Source organism: Pteronotus mesoamericanus, unplaced genomic scaffold (genome assembly GCF_021234165.1).
Source record: "Pteronotus mesoamericanus isolate MK-2021 breed Mesoamerican mustached bat unplaced genomic scaffold, CSHL_Meso_final contig_24, whole genome shotgun sequence".
NCBI lineage: Eukaryota > Metazoa > Chordata > Mammalia > Chiroptera > Mormoopidae > Pteronotus > Pteronotus mesoamericanus.
In genome coordinates this window covers 29,198,841-29,213,593 of record NW_026555100.1, presented here as the reverse complement: position 1 = coordinate 29,213,593, position 14,753 = coordinate 29,198,841, and the positions used below count along the sequence as shown (strand labels likewise).

The 14,753-nt window shown below is 39.4% G+C and overlaps 1 protein-coding gene and 1 non-coding gene across 2 annotated transcripts in view; one reads left to right on the top strand and one right to left on the bottom strand.

The window, feature by feature from the left end:
- The window catches only part of PDE6C (phosphodiesterase 6C), a 37,246-nt gene that overhangs the window by 13,592 nt on the left and 8,901 nt on the right, over positions 1–14,753 (bottom strand). The window contains 12 exon segments of the mRNA XM_054572474.1: positions 1,654–1,703; positions 1,706–1,740; positions 3,789–3,898; positions 4,608–4,715; positions 4,946–5,092; positions 7,031–7,099; positions 8,219–8,383; positions 8,945–9,094; positions 10,435–10,482; positions 11,995–12,061; positions 12,164–12,228; positions 13,200–13,280. Coding sequence (XP_054428449.1) covers positions 1,654–1,703; positions 1,706–1,740; positions 3,789–3,898; positions 4,608–4,715; positions 4,946–5,092; positions 7,031–7,099; positions 8,219–8,383; positions 8,945–9,094; positions 10,435–10,482; positions 11,995–12,061; positions 12,164–12,228; positions 13,200–13,280 — 1,095 coding nt within the window.
- LOC129070039 (U2 spliceosomal RNA) lies at positions 1,908–2,098 on the top strand. Its single transcript, XR_008529061.1, has one exon. It is a non-coding gene; the product is annotated as a U2 spliceosomal RNA (small nuclear RNA).

The following is a 14,753-nucleotide window of genomic DNA, read 5'->3' as shown; positions in this document are numbered from 1 at the left end:
TGGCTGTAGTTTTTAAACATATTTTCCTTTACTAAATAAATGTTAAGATTAAACAGTAAAATATATTTGACATAATCTACCTGTTATCACATAATCATTGGGAATTATAGAAAATTCTTACTTAAAAATACATTATCTTAACCAGTAAAACAAAGACTCATAACAAATTGGGTAATTAAGAATTCACTCTTCTCTCTTCTGAATTACTTTCCATTCTCCTTTTAATTCTCATAGAACAGATATTATCATTTTTATGGTCTAAATCCTACCGCAGGGAGAGGTTCTGGTTACACATCAGAATTATTAAAGTGTTTGTTGAAAATGCAGATTCCTGTCGTGTCCCCCCATCACACACACACACACACACACACACACACACACACACACACACACACACACACACCCCACACACCCCCCCCCCCCCCCCCCCCCCCCGCCTCAGTTAGTAAGTATTACGAGAAACCCACGGTCTGTTTTTAACAGCCTGCCGATCCTGCCCTGTTAAATCAATGATTCTGACCCAGCTGGTCCAGGTCTCCATGTCTGGGCACTGCGTCACTCATAGGCAATTAAAAACATGCAAGTCACTTTTTCTTTTTCCATTTTTATGCCTGGTCACTCTGCCTCATAAGTTTTCCCACTCGGCTTTTCATTACCTAGAAAAATGTAATGGTATCTCAAAACTTGGGGCATATTTCTGTGTATTCCTTCCTCTGAGCCTTTAATAAAAGATTATTATAGAAACTGAGAAAAGTGACTAATGAGCATCTCACTGAGCAATTCTACATAAGTTCTTTGCCATGACAAAACAGTGTTCCCCTCTGTCTAGTAAATGACTCATTTTAATTATTTTTGATTTGGAACTTTCTCAAGTGATTTTTTTTTTAAGTACAACTGGATTATATCCATAACTTTTCCACAAGCCTGTGTACCCCTTAAAGAAAATTGATAAAAGGAAGATCAACTACTTCCCATGGAATGTTAGTAGTACATGATATGTGCAAATCAAAGTGAATTCGAGACCAACTTCAGAGCCACTTCCTGCATAAAGCTGTCCTTAATCCAATTCCTCTTCTACCCTATGCCCTGCCCACTCCTGAATATGATGCCTCCCTCTGGAACTCTCAGTGCCTCATTGATGGTAGTTGTCTGATTCTGTCTTATATCCTAATTTGAGGCTTCCCTTTGCTACCAAAGCTTGACTTTCTGCAAGGTACAGACCATGTCTTACAGGGAGTGCCCATGAATGAAAAAGAAAATCAGTGGCTTTGTAGCCATTTTTCCTATTTTTTAAAAAAATTTTATTTTTCAATTACAATTTACATTCAATATAATTTTGTATTAGTTTCAGGTGTGGCAGTTTTCTTTACATTTATGCCTCCCCTTTCACATCCTCTACAAGTTTTTTCTTCTTTTTCCACAGGCCCACAGAAATTCTGTGACTTTCCATGACTCTTTTGTCCTCTATCCCAGCTACTTTCAACTTGGTTGTTCAAAAACTGTTGCAATAAAGCAATTTCTACCAATTGACTTTTGTGAGGTATATACACCATCAGCTTTCATAACTCAAGGTCACCTTCTTCCCAAGCCTTTTCTGTGGCTTAGTGTTTTGACCCAGGGCCTGTGAACTGCCCTAGGGGGAGGCTTACGTACCTCATCCTTCAGTAGAGTCTTACTGTACTCCAGGTGGTGCCTCTCAAGATAGAAGATCCGTGAAGCTTTGCTAATGGAGATGTGGATCTAGAAGGAAAAGAACAGGCCATGATTTTAGCTATTTAAAAAGATTATGCATAGTCCATACAATATAGGATCTTTACTACCTGAGGATTTTTTTTATTTCTTCTCTTCCTCTCCCCTAGTACCCGTGAAATGGTCAAAAGTGACATATTGAAAAAGATTTTTTTTTAATCACTTCTCTGCCTTTTGGTTAAGATCAAGTGTAGTATCTGTTCTTATCAGTTTAATATCTGATACATCCTCTACCTGAGGACATTACATTAAATGGATTTTTGGAGCTGGGAGATGGAACAGGAGCTTGCTCTGTCCACTCTGCACATTGGCCTGGTATTGCAGTACTTCCGGGAATGGTGCACCAAAAAAAAAAAAAAGATATTTTATATTTAGAAGATAAGAATATGCTCTTTAAAGCAAATTCTTTAAAAAAAAAACAACACCCTAATTTGTTGAATGCATAAAATGACTGAATTGTTTAAACTTGGAAGTTTGGTTTATCCCCTGCACCTAAAATCTTTGTTCCCCAGAATTCATGGTGGTAGAATATGACTTACAGAACATGTAGCAAACGTGTTGAAGCCTATAGATCATTTGTAGAGAAAGTGTTCGTTAAGAATAAAATATTCTTATAAATAAAGCATAGGGAATATAGTCGATAATATTGTAATAACTATATATGGTGTCAGATAGGCTTATCAGGGTTATCAATTTGTAAGTTATATAAATGTCTAATCAACACGTTGTCCACCTGAAACTAATATAAAATTGTATGTCAACCAGAAATGAAAAATTTTAAAAAGCATTAGAGAGGAGAAAGAATTTCCAGGAACCAAAATGAAAATCACTGTCAAGTAGTATTTCTTTCCTCCTCGAAGACACTGAGATAAATTTAAACTTAAATTTCCTGCTTGAGCCCTGACTGGCAGGGCTCCACCAGTCGAGCTTTGCTCTGCAAAGCAAAAGGTCGCCTGTTTGACTCTGGTCAGGGCATGTGCCTGGGTTGCAGGTCCCGTCCATGGTTGGAGCACCTGCGAGAAGCAGCCCATGCATATTTCCCTCCCTTTCTTCTTCTCTTCCTCTCTCTCTAAAAATAAATAAAAAGAAAATAAATTTTCCATTTGTTAAGTTTGGGCCACAGCTTTATGTAAACAGGGACCTCAGTCTTTGGTACCCTCTTTTTTCAGTTCTTTCTGTCCGAGGAAGGGAAGTAACATCAAAAAATAAAAAGGTAAGGAAAAGAAAAGATGAAGAGAGGCTAAGGCCAAAGGTTTACCTTGTTAATGTAGAGATGTTGTCATAGAATAATGGGATAAATATATTTAAGAATGGAAGGCTTCTTAGAGAAGCTTCATTTTATTTCAGAAAGAACAGAACTTTATGGAGGGGAAGAGTCATTAACAGGTCTGGGAAGCCAAATACTCTACCTAGGGATCAGAATTCTGACTCATAGTCAAATGCCTACTCTGTGTCAGCACTGGAGAAATAACAAAAAAAAAAAAAAAAGAGTAAAGCTCAATTTCAGTTGAAAAAAGTGGTTTCTTTATTTCCTTTGGGTATAAAAACATTAGTCAAAAAAGGTTACTGGGGAACTAGATATCCACCCACTCTCAAAGTAATACCTCACAGATGATTTATTCATACAAAGGAGAAAATGTACCTTTGCATAAAGAGATCAACTAGACATTCATAAATAGTTTAACTTAACCTCATAGATAATGGGACAAATTAACGTCATAGGTCTGTTGATGCAAGGCACTAAGAAGAACACAACATCTATATAGAATTCCCTACCCAAAACGTCTTCCCTGAATCTAGTGACCTGGAAACAATCAGACAAAGTCAAATTGAGTCATGTTCTGCAAAACAGTTGGCCTAGACTCTTCAAAAGCATCAACATCCTGAAAGACACAGCAAGTTAAGAAATGACTCTAGATTAAAGGAGACTAAAGATATTGACAACTAAACCTGGTTGCAAGGTGATTTTCATTTATTCTCCCCTTAGACACTTTCAAACATCACAAGTACCTGCTGACGTTGCACATGTGTTCACTTACTTCATCTGATACAGGTTATTGGTGCCTCTGTGGTCAATGTCATGGCAGAAAGCAGCAGCGAGCGTGGCAAAGTCTTCAAGATCTGTACAGTATTTCTTTAGCTTTCCTGTCTAAAATATATAAATACATATATATATGTTTATGGATTAATACTCCTCTACAGCACGTGCTGTGAGGCCTGTCTGCCATGAAGAAGGGGACCTGCTGTATTTTTAGCGCTAGCTGGTTTTATTTCTTGTTGAGTATTATAGCTCATTCTGGGCAATCACAAACTCCAGCAGGATGAGAGGGGTTGGGGGGATGGATGACAAAAATAAAGGGATTAAGTTGTACAAATAGCCAGTTAAAAGAACAGTCACAGGGATGTAAATTATAGCATAGGGAATATAGTCAATAATATTGTGATAACTATGTATGGTGTCAGGTGGGCACTGGATTTATTGGAGTGATCACTTGGTAAGGTATACAAATGTCTAATCTCCATGCTGCACGCCTAAAACGTATATAATATTGTGTGTCAACTGCAACTGAAAAATTAATTTTTTTTAAAAACGAGCAAGCAGGTAACTGAAATTTCCTTTAAGGAGGTAAGTGTCCTCACTTAGTAAGTTTAAGATTTCCCTTAAAAGTGATAATCCACCCAAGTGCCCAGGGATCCTCACAGTGCCTGGTATCGTCTACAGTGGAGTTTGGGGCTGATGGGATTGGGTCCATAAATTCCAGAACTACCGATCTAAACCGATGGGCTGTCTCCAGTTCTCTCCCTGCTCAACAGGGAAACGTGCAGGTTTCTAATGATTGACAGCGCTCTGCACCTACCATCAGCGAAGTGAACATGGTCTGCCCCACATTGAACCCGTGCCGCCAGCTGTGGTAAGTGACGGAACGGTACTCTTTTCTCACGGTGTACAGCCATCTGGTAAGAACCTGTCACCAAAGGAAGATAACACCATTCAGACTTTGGAACAGAATGCTAAAGTTTAGAAGGTCTGTGACAATCTTATCAGTTGGTCTTGTTTACAGAGGTTAAGCAGATATATTTACAAAGTTAATAATAATTTAAAATCCAAACTGAAGTTAATCTTTTAAACCACAGGAAACATTAGGGAGGTATAGCAACAGAATCACCCGGTATTTTACATTATGGTCCATCTAACCTCTACAGGTACTTTGAATTTCTCCACCACATGTATTTCAAAAAACAGTCATAGTCCGCACTTAATCAGTCCATGCTCTGTAATGGGGAAGTCACTGAGGTGAAATTCATACAGGTCTAATGCCTTTGGGTCTGGTAAGTCCTCTTTCTGTTCAAATAAAAACAAACTGTGTCAGATTGCATTCATCTATTTTTCCCTGTGGTCTCACACATCCAATATTGGGTGTGAAAAAAAATTGCAATAAAAAGACACCATTGCAATTCACTGAGCCTTTATGTACCTGCACTGGGTTCTGCAGTTTGCATGTATTATCCTCACAACAAACCTGCACAATTATCCCAGCTTACAGATGGTGAAACTGAGACTCGGTTATATCAAGAAAAGTTCTAAGCATTGGGATTCAATTCCAATCCTATTCCAGTAGCTTTTTGCTTTCTATGATGCACAATAAAACATTTGGTTGCAGCAGCTATACCCATTTTCAATTTTCAACTTCTTTTTTTCCTTTTCAGGAAATAATCAGAAAACAGTTAGTGATTGTTTAATTCAGTTCTATCATATTTTCTTTACATGCTCAGTGATGCTTTCCCATGAGACTGTGAGCCGCACCAGAGCGGGATCATGTCTCTCTTGGTTGCTGGGCTGTCCCAGAGGCTGCAGTGCCTGTCCCAGGGTGAGGCATTCAGTGCAGCCTTAGTTTAGCAAGCAGAACATTTCCATCACAGATTGTGAAGGGGCAGAGGAAAACAGGATGAGGCAGTTAATGAGTAGAATAAATGTGCTACTATTTCAATTTCAATCAAGTTGTATTCAAGTTTTTAACATTCAAAGCCTAGGGGCCTCGGCTTTCAGTTGGGATCACAGAAGGTCCAAATTCTATAAGAAAAGGGCTCTACCTTTGTAGCAAGGCCAAAACTGAAATAAGCCATCCCTAACAAAATCTAAAACAAACTTTATTCACCTGTCAGAAGAAAATCTAACCCTCTTTGCAGAAAGATAATACCACCCAGTGGCTCTACAAGTTTTTATGCACAATGTCCAGTTTTCAGTGGAAAAAAATTATGAAGCATGCTTTAAAATGATCAAATGACTGAAACCCAAGAACAAAACTAGACAGTAGATCCTAAAGGTGATTCAGGTATTGAGATGAAAAATTTAAAATAACAGGTCAATAAATTCAAGAAAACAGGTAAAAATAGGCAAAGCAAATAAAATAATGAAAAGGTGTTTTTTTTTTTGAAGATTTGATTTATTTGTTTTTAGAGATGGGGAAAGGAAGGAGAGAGAGAGGGAGAGAAACATTGATCGGTTGCCTCTCACACGCTCCCCAACTGGGGATCAGCCTGCAGCCAAGCATGTGCCCTGACTGGGAATTGAACCGCAACCTTTTGTTCTGCAGGACACTGCTCAATCAACTGAGCCTCACTGGTGAGGGCAAAATTATGAAAACTTTTAATACAGAGTTGGAATCTTAAAAAAAATTAAATGTATATTCTAGAACCAAAAAAGATTGTCTCTGTAGTGAAAAATTATTGGATGAGTCTAACCCTAAACTGTGGAAATGAGTGTGGGTGGGTTTAACAGTAGACACAACACAATACAGAATTAATGCATGGGAAAAGGAGTTAATTTCAACCAGAAACAATAGAGGTGGCTCAATGAAAATAAAAAGGGAAATGAAATCCTCAGGGCTCCAGAAGGGAAGCTGGCGACGGCTGTGATAATTGTGCCTAGAAGGGGCCTGTATTCTGGATTCCTGTCGTGTCTTCTCGGGTGGCCATGGCATAATCCAGAGCCATTAAAATAAATTAGGCCATGACATCTCTAAAATCTGTGCCTAATGCCATGGTCTAGTTTAGTTGTGATTCTAAATTATCTGTGTGGATCAGACCATAGGGGACGAAGAAGGTAAGCAAGGGGACAGAAATTGATTCTTTAGAAGAAATATGCTTTTTTTTTTTTTTTTTTTTTTTAGCTTTGAAAGTTGCCAGGGAAGAGGAAACTCGGTATTTATTTGAAAAATGGGAAAGCATGTTCTAATGTATTTTATTTAAAAAGTGTTAAGAGTAGAAGTAAGACACATACCAAAATTGTCACAAGTTGTTTTTCTTCACAGTCTTCAATTACATCTATATTTAACTTCTCTTGAAATTTCTAAAATGTAAAACCAATTGAGATGTGAAATTCCTATAAAGGAGAGGAATTCTATCTGATTCTTCTGCTCTTAAAATCAGTAAAAATATATTTTAAATATGCTGTGATGAGTTTCATGACAAAGATGTAGTCTGGGTACAAAGAAGACCTAATACATCTGATTAAAAGAGTTTTCTCCAAGAAATAATGTAATATAATTGATTTCTCTATTCCTCTGAAAAGTAACAGTAGCTGTCTGGGGTGGGGGAGGGGGGAGAGAAGTGAGTTGTTTGCATGTTGATTCTATTCATTTATAGCAATTTCCCTTTACTCTCCCCAGAACTTCTTATCTTCAACATCTCAAAATCTCAAGTCAAATTCTCTTAACTCTCAAATCACCTAGGAAAACCAGAACCAGCTCCTCCACACACACACACACACACAAAAATAATAATTAAAAAAATCACCCAGCAAAACTATATCTATGCACACACTCTAAAAGCTGGGCAATTAGAACTCTGTTAGCAAATATCTGCTAGCTCTCCCAGCATCCATGATGTTGGTCATGTTTGGCCAATAAGTGAAGACTTGAAATGTGCTTGCACAGTGGGCTTGCTCTGTTGCACTCTGTTGCGTTCATGAGTAGAACACCTATCAAGGAGCACCTGATCAAGAAAAATGAGAGAGACACACAAAGCAAACCAAACTCACAGCTTGGAGCCAAGCCCAACCAAGATCAGTCGAAGCCTGGTCAACCCAGAAATGCATGAGTGAGAATTAGATGTTCATTTTTGAATACCACTGAGATGTTATGGTTGTTATGCAGCATTATGTGGCAATGGCTGACTGATATTTCCCTTCCTGGAAAGACATATTTTTTTCTTGCTAACATACTTGAATTTAAATACTACTACTGAAGCACCTATAGACCTGGAAGCTATTCTTAACAAAGTGCTATTCCAACCAAGCAACTTGGAAGTCCAGTCAGGGTCTATGTGCATTGGGCTACCCAGGTCCTCCACCAACACCTCCTTCTTTGCCTCCCCTCTTTAGCTCAGCCCTACACCTATTCTCATTAGTCAGACCTCTGGGTAATTAGGTGAATTCCAGAAACCTGTTTAAATGCCACCTAATGTCCACAGGACCAAATCTCCTACTTATCAAAATAGAGTTGATTTCATCAGGAGTAGCTTTGGTCTGGCCCATGAGCATTTCCTGAGCAATGTCCTTTCTCTTTTCTAGCTTACTAATTTTCTCATAAGTATCAGTATTTAAAAGAGACCATCCAAGAAATTGTGTGAGACTCTGAAATGTATAAAATGTGATTCAATTATCTAAAATAGAAGGAAAATCGACTTGAAAGCAGCAATCTGCATGTTTCCCTATCAATCTCCCTTTTGATCTAAGGAAAAAAAATACTAATAATGCTCCAGACAACAAAATTGACTAAGCCCTTGATTTCCAAAGTGCATCATGCACCCTGAATACTTTATTAGAGGAGAGAAATTATAAAAATCTAGTAGAATAAGCACGACCTGAAAATCGGAAAGAGAGCTGGGGGTGAGAGCAAGAATGAGAGGGAACAGGAGGGGGTGGGGAGGAAGGAGATAGAAACCTTCTTTCTCAGTTTCCTAGTACTGGAAAGAATTTTGATTAAGTCCAAAGTTCATATTTTAGTAAAAAATGTTGCAGTTCACAGAAGTCAAGAAAGAAGGAAATAACACAATAACAATGCAATGGCTGTAACCATGTGTGACTCATATCTTAATTGTCCTTCAAAAATATCATTCCAGAGTAACAAATAATTATGCATCCTCTATTATATCATGAATCTCATGTATTCCATTATTTCATCATTGCACTTACCTCAGTAATGTGTTCATCATACTCATCACAAGGTTTCCCATCCTTCCTGTTGTAAAATGTAGCTACTCCCACAATGTTGTCTTTCTTGTTGATGATAGGCAGGGACAAGATGTTTTTAATGACCCAGGCAGTTTCATCTACTGGTCCTTTCTATAAACAATAAAGGCACCTAGGTTATTTTTAATTTTGAAAAAGTTATAGATTCACAGGATGTTGCAAAAGAAATATATGGAGCGGTCCCATGAACTCTTCACCCAGTTTTCTCAGTGGAACATCTTGCATCACTGTAGTACAGTATCAAAACCAGAAATTAGACCTTGGTGCAATCCATGAAGCTTATTCAGATTTTGCCAGATTTATATGTATTTGTGTGTGTGCGTGTGTGGTTCTATGCAAATTCATCATGTGTCGATAATGTGCAACTTCCACTAGAATCGAGATGCAGAACTAACCCAGCACCACAAGGCTCCGTTGCCTCAGTCCTTTAAGGCCACCACCCCACCGTTCCCCACTTGTGTTATTTTTAATTTAAAGAAAGAATAATCTTTGGGTGTTAGATGCACAATTCCCAAACTGTGTCAGAACATGTCTAGGATTATATACCATAAAAGTATTCTAGTACATTTGATTAAGTGTACTAGAACCAACTGCCTATTTCTAACAGCCTAATCTCTTCTGTCTCCCCAGCCCTTTGGATGAAAAGAAGCACCTACCTCTGTGTTGTCTCAGTGTTCCCTGTTCAGTTTTTCTGTCCTCCAACACCTGTTTGCTAATTCCTTATACCAAATTCTTTCTGTCGAAATACCTAGTGTGGTTTCTGTTTTCCTGACTGATCTACCAAGGTAGTCTTTTGTTCTGTGATATCGTTCTATCTAGTAAACACCTGTCAAGCCCTTACGATGTATCAAGACCTGGGCTAGTTGCTGGGCATAGAAATGAATAAAGCACAGGGGCCTTACCCTCAAAATGACGGCAGTCACATGGGGGATGCAGACACAGATATTTGGAAATGTTTCACAAAGTGCGACCCAAGGACCACAAGCAAGATTTTTTTTAGCTTGTTTCATGATCTCTGGGCATGCGCCCTGAATAAGCTCCTGGGTGACCCCGATGCCCTCTGAAGTCTGAGAACCACGGGGTGCCACTGCACAGCACGCAGCTAAGCGAAGGTAGCCAAGCACTCAACACACCGCGTTATTCATCCGTCAGCCTCCCATCTTGGGTCACCCTTCGAGGCCCAGGGTACGCCTCTCCTCTCCCAGGAAGCCTTCTCTAACTTTTTCCACCCATATGGAACTTATCTTTTTTAGAATTCCAACAGCATTTATAGCCTGGACCGTATAATTTAGCATTTAGATATTCTCCACATGCTTCAGAATTGCTTTTTGTGTCTCTGAGTCTAACGCCAACTACGGGTATGGGGGATGCGAGGCGGTGCTATTCCTCTGCCCTAGCGCTGAGAGGCGAGGCCTGGCGGAGGGCAAGGTTACCTGAAATGTGAAGTATTCATCTTCAGGGGCATTCAGCATGTTACATATCTGTAAAGCAAGAGGAGGCAAAAGTTCTGAAACGTCATGTGGTGAAGCCATTAAACCCACAATGCAAAACGAAGAGAACGCATCCATCAGGTGGTGAATATTGCTTCCATAGGTCTTAATGGCTCACAAGCGAATTTCTGTATTTTGCCATGCATAATGTGCATATTTCTGCCCAAATTTTTGAGGGAAAAATAAGGATGTGCATTATACATGGGTATAATGATTATGTACCATGAGTATAATAATCCCACGCATCATGCACACACACAAAAAATGAGTGTGCATTACACATGGCAAAATACGGTAATTACAGCGGACCTTGGTGAGGCCAAATTTGCTAACAACGCATTGAACTCAGCTTGTCTTCTTCTAATTAAGTCATTGGATGACATTTAGCACCATCTCTGCTCCTTCCTACTTTCCCAGCCTCTAAAGATTCTTCTTCCAAATTCAAAGCAACTAGATGAATGAACACTGCCAAAAATAAAAGGACAACACTAAAGAAAAACAAATATGCAAATAAATGCTTTAAATACATTTCAGAAACTTGCATCTGAAGAAGGAAGGAATAAAAATGCTAACATGAAGAAATGTTGAAAGCATCAAACACTTTTGCAGGGAGAAATTTTGATGCCAAAAAAAGACACAGATCATGGAAAAGCCCAGCTCGGAGGAAAAGTTGGCCATGAGAAGGGAAGAAAGTGGGAAAGCTGTGGTGGCCTTGTCCTCTGGCCTTGAGACTATGGGACCAACCAGAGATCTGCTGTTCATTGTTTTCCTACACCTGCCCTTTCTTTCTCAGCCAGACCTGGACTGCTGTTCACCTGACCCCACCTGACAGACCAGGGCAAAAATCTTCACTTCCTTTATCAACTCACTACGTTCTGCACTGCAATCAGTGCCAAAGTTCTCCCTTTAAATATTTTTTTTCTTCTGCTAGAAATCTTCCATGCTTCAAGTCTTGACCAAGGGAGCTATACTTGATGTCAAATTAAACCCAACATGAACCATGCTCATGGGCTTCCAAAGGACTCTGAAATTTGTGTGGCTGCAGAATTAAAAGTGGGGGACGGCTATGGATATTACAAAGGTCATACTGTTATTTAGTGTATTGCATGGTATTCACTTCATGGAAGGTAAGGGAAATGTGTCTTTCTAGTCTTCGTATCACAATATACTGTGTTTTATTCTAAACAGTTTGATTCTGTCTTTGGAACACTGTGACCTGATCAGCTTTCCCTTTTCTAACTGACCACTGGAAAACTAAGAACAAATGTGTGGCCTAGTTTTATTAGTGTGGAGGGCACTGGGTAGCAAGTTGTTATTATCTTCAGTTCTGGCCCTCATTTACACCCTACCCTTGTTTTTGTTTTTTTTCTTTCTCTTTTACACCTATTTCTATTTTGTGTTCTACTGTTTTATTTGGTTGTTGAAACTTAAATCCTTTTTGTTTGCATCTCTTAGTTAATGAGTTTCACCCAATATTATTCAAGATTTTGTTCAATAACTTACAAATCCATTTTCAGCAACATACGTTGGCAGCCCGCTAACGAGAGTCCAGTGATCTGCGGGAGGTGTCCTTGAGGAAGACTGGGAGAAAGGAAATCAATGCTGTGCAGAGAAATGCGCTGTGTACAAAAATGAGATGGCAACTCCTGAGGTGCTTTGTGACAATACTCACAGAATCACTTTGATCTCTTCTTTTCCATGTAAAATGTAATCAATGACTTTATAAAAGATGATTTCCTAAGAGAAAGAGAGAGATTATGAGGGGAAAAAACCTTATTTCCCCCAAAATGCTTTTCATTAATGAACTTATATTAATAGAAGAACCTTATTCCCCAACCACACTTCTCTGCATAATATAAATGACCAAACTGTTCGTGTTCTGCTTACAAGCCTGTAATAAAAATAGAAATACGATCAGCTATTAATCTACATGAATACGCCTTTTGAATTAAATTTAAAAAGGTGAATTTGCCCAATTTTTAGGAGAAACTGGCTTTTCCTTTAACTAATTCCTCAGCTGTCCAGAGGCACCTGATTGATAACTTCAGGGGAAAAACCATGTAATTTCTCAAGCTCGGTCAATGTTTCTCCTTCCCACCTGCACAGTGAGCACCTACCCACTTCCAGCACTGGCTCATCTGAACAGATGCCTCAGAAACAGGATTTGGTGGATATGTTGAGAGCTATTCTCTACTTTTCTGGAGAGATGAAGAGCCTGAGGCCTAGACGTGTTCTATCCCATTCCCTTCCCTTTCCTGTGTGCTGGGGATACAGTGGTAAACACAGTCCAGCCCTGAGAAGCTCGCAGTCAAGGGGAAGTCAACCTCACCCAACCCTTCCCTAGAGACTCCAGTCCAGCATGTCAGAAGAAGGACTTGGGCACAGAACGTTTCAAAAGCTGTGCAAGTAGCTCTGATGTGATCCTTCCTGTTGACAACCACAGGTCTCAAGCCGTGGCTTTACAGGAAAAGAAACTGAGAAGTTAAACAATGAGTTAAAACACAGGTCATCCAGCTGGCTTGGGGCAAAGCTGGGCCTGGAACTTCAAACTCTCTGTGCAGTAGTCTTTCTACTATTCCAAGGTCCCACAGAAAGTTGCAGGACTAGAACTCAGGTGCTCTCGGGCTCGTGCTCTTTCCTCTGCGCACGGCTGCCTCTGGTTTTAGAGCACGGCACCACGCACAGATATCACCAAGGGAGAGGTTTGCACTCATTCTGCCATCCGGTGTCTTTGGACCTTTATAAGGCTCAACTTCTCCAACCTTGATTGGCCATTCGTCATAGATTTCCTGGAGGCAATTACATTTAAACGTTATTTTAACAAACTGTTCTATGACCTACCCTAATTTATATGAATTTCATTTGTTTGCATATTTTATGTTAATTTATGATTCTGGAATTTTAGAGTTGAAAAAGATCTGTCATTCCCAGAAATACTGCTTATAGGAACTTGTAACTGTGAACAAGTCACTTAACGTTTCTCATCAGTAAAATGGGGATAATAATAGAATTTATACTACAGGGTTGTTGTGAGGACTAAATGAATAATACATACAGAGCACCTACCCTGACACACAGTTAAAAATACTCAATAGAGAGCAGCTCTTTTATAGATAATTAAACTAAGTCCTGATAGGTTAGGAGGCTTGGCCAAGGTCACAAAAATAGCCAACGGTGTTGATTGCCTTACTTAACTTCCATTCTGCCCTATTCCTTGCTAACAGAATCTGTTTTACTTGGGTATCAGGGGGTAATCTGCTCAGGGATCGTGGGCCCTGCACAGCCCACGAGTGGACTACCCGAGGTGCCTCGGACTAGCCCGAGGGCAGGCATGTGGCCCAGTCGTGGGTAGCAAAGATGGAGAAGTCTGCCAGGCGGCTGCGGGGGGAAGGCATGCCTTGGATGAAAGGTGATGAAAGTGACATTTGCAGCATTTGCAGGATGTTGTAATGCAATATTGTCCATGACTTATATTCAAAATATACAAGGAGCTCTTAAAATTTAACGATAACGAGAAAAACAACCTAGTTAAAAAGTGGGCAAAAAACCTGAACAGATGTCTTGCCAATGAAGGCATACAGTTGGCAAGTGAGCATACGAAAAGAAGCTTCACATCACATGTCATCAGGGAAATGTAAATTAAAACAATGAGATACTGCTACACATCAATTAGAATGGCTAAAATCCAAAACACTGACATCACCAACTGCCGGCAAAGATGTGGAGCAACAGAAACTCTCATTTATTGCCAGTGGAAATGCAACATGGTACAGCCACCTTAGAAGACAGTCTGGCAGTTTCTTAAAAACTAAATATAGTCTTACCATATGATCTGACAATAGCCCTTCTTGGTACTTATCCAAAGAAGTTGACAACTCATGTCCACATAAAAACTACACTTCATTTATAATCGCCAACATTTGGAAGCAACCAAGAAGATGACCTTAAGTAGATAAATGAATAAACTGTGGTGTATCCAGACAATGGAATACTATTCAGCATTAAAAACAAAGTGAACTATCAAACCATGAAAAGACATGGAGGAAACTTAAATGCATATTGCTAAGTAGCCCAATCTGAAAAAGCTATATGATACTAAGCACATGATTTTTTGGAAAAAGAAACTATAGAGGCAGTGAAAAAAAAAGTCAGTGGTTGCCAGAGACCTGGGGTAGAGAGAGGGAGGGATGATTAGATGGAGAACAGGATTTTTTTGTAAACTATTCTGTATGACCCTGTCAAGGCAGATATGTGACACTGCA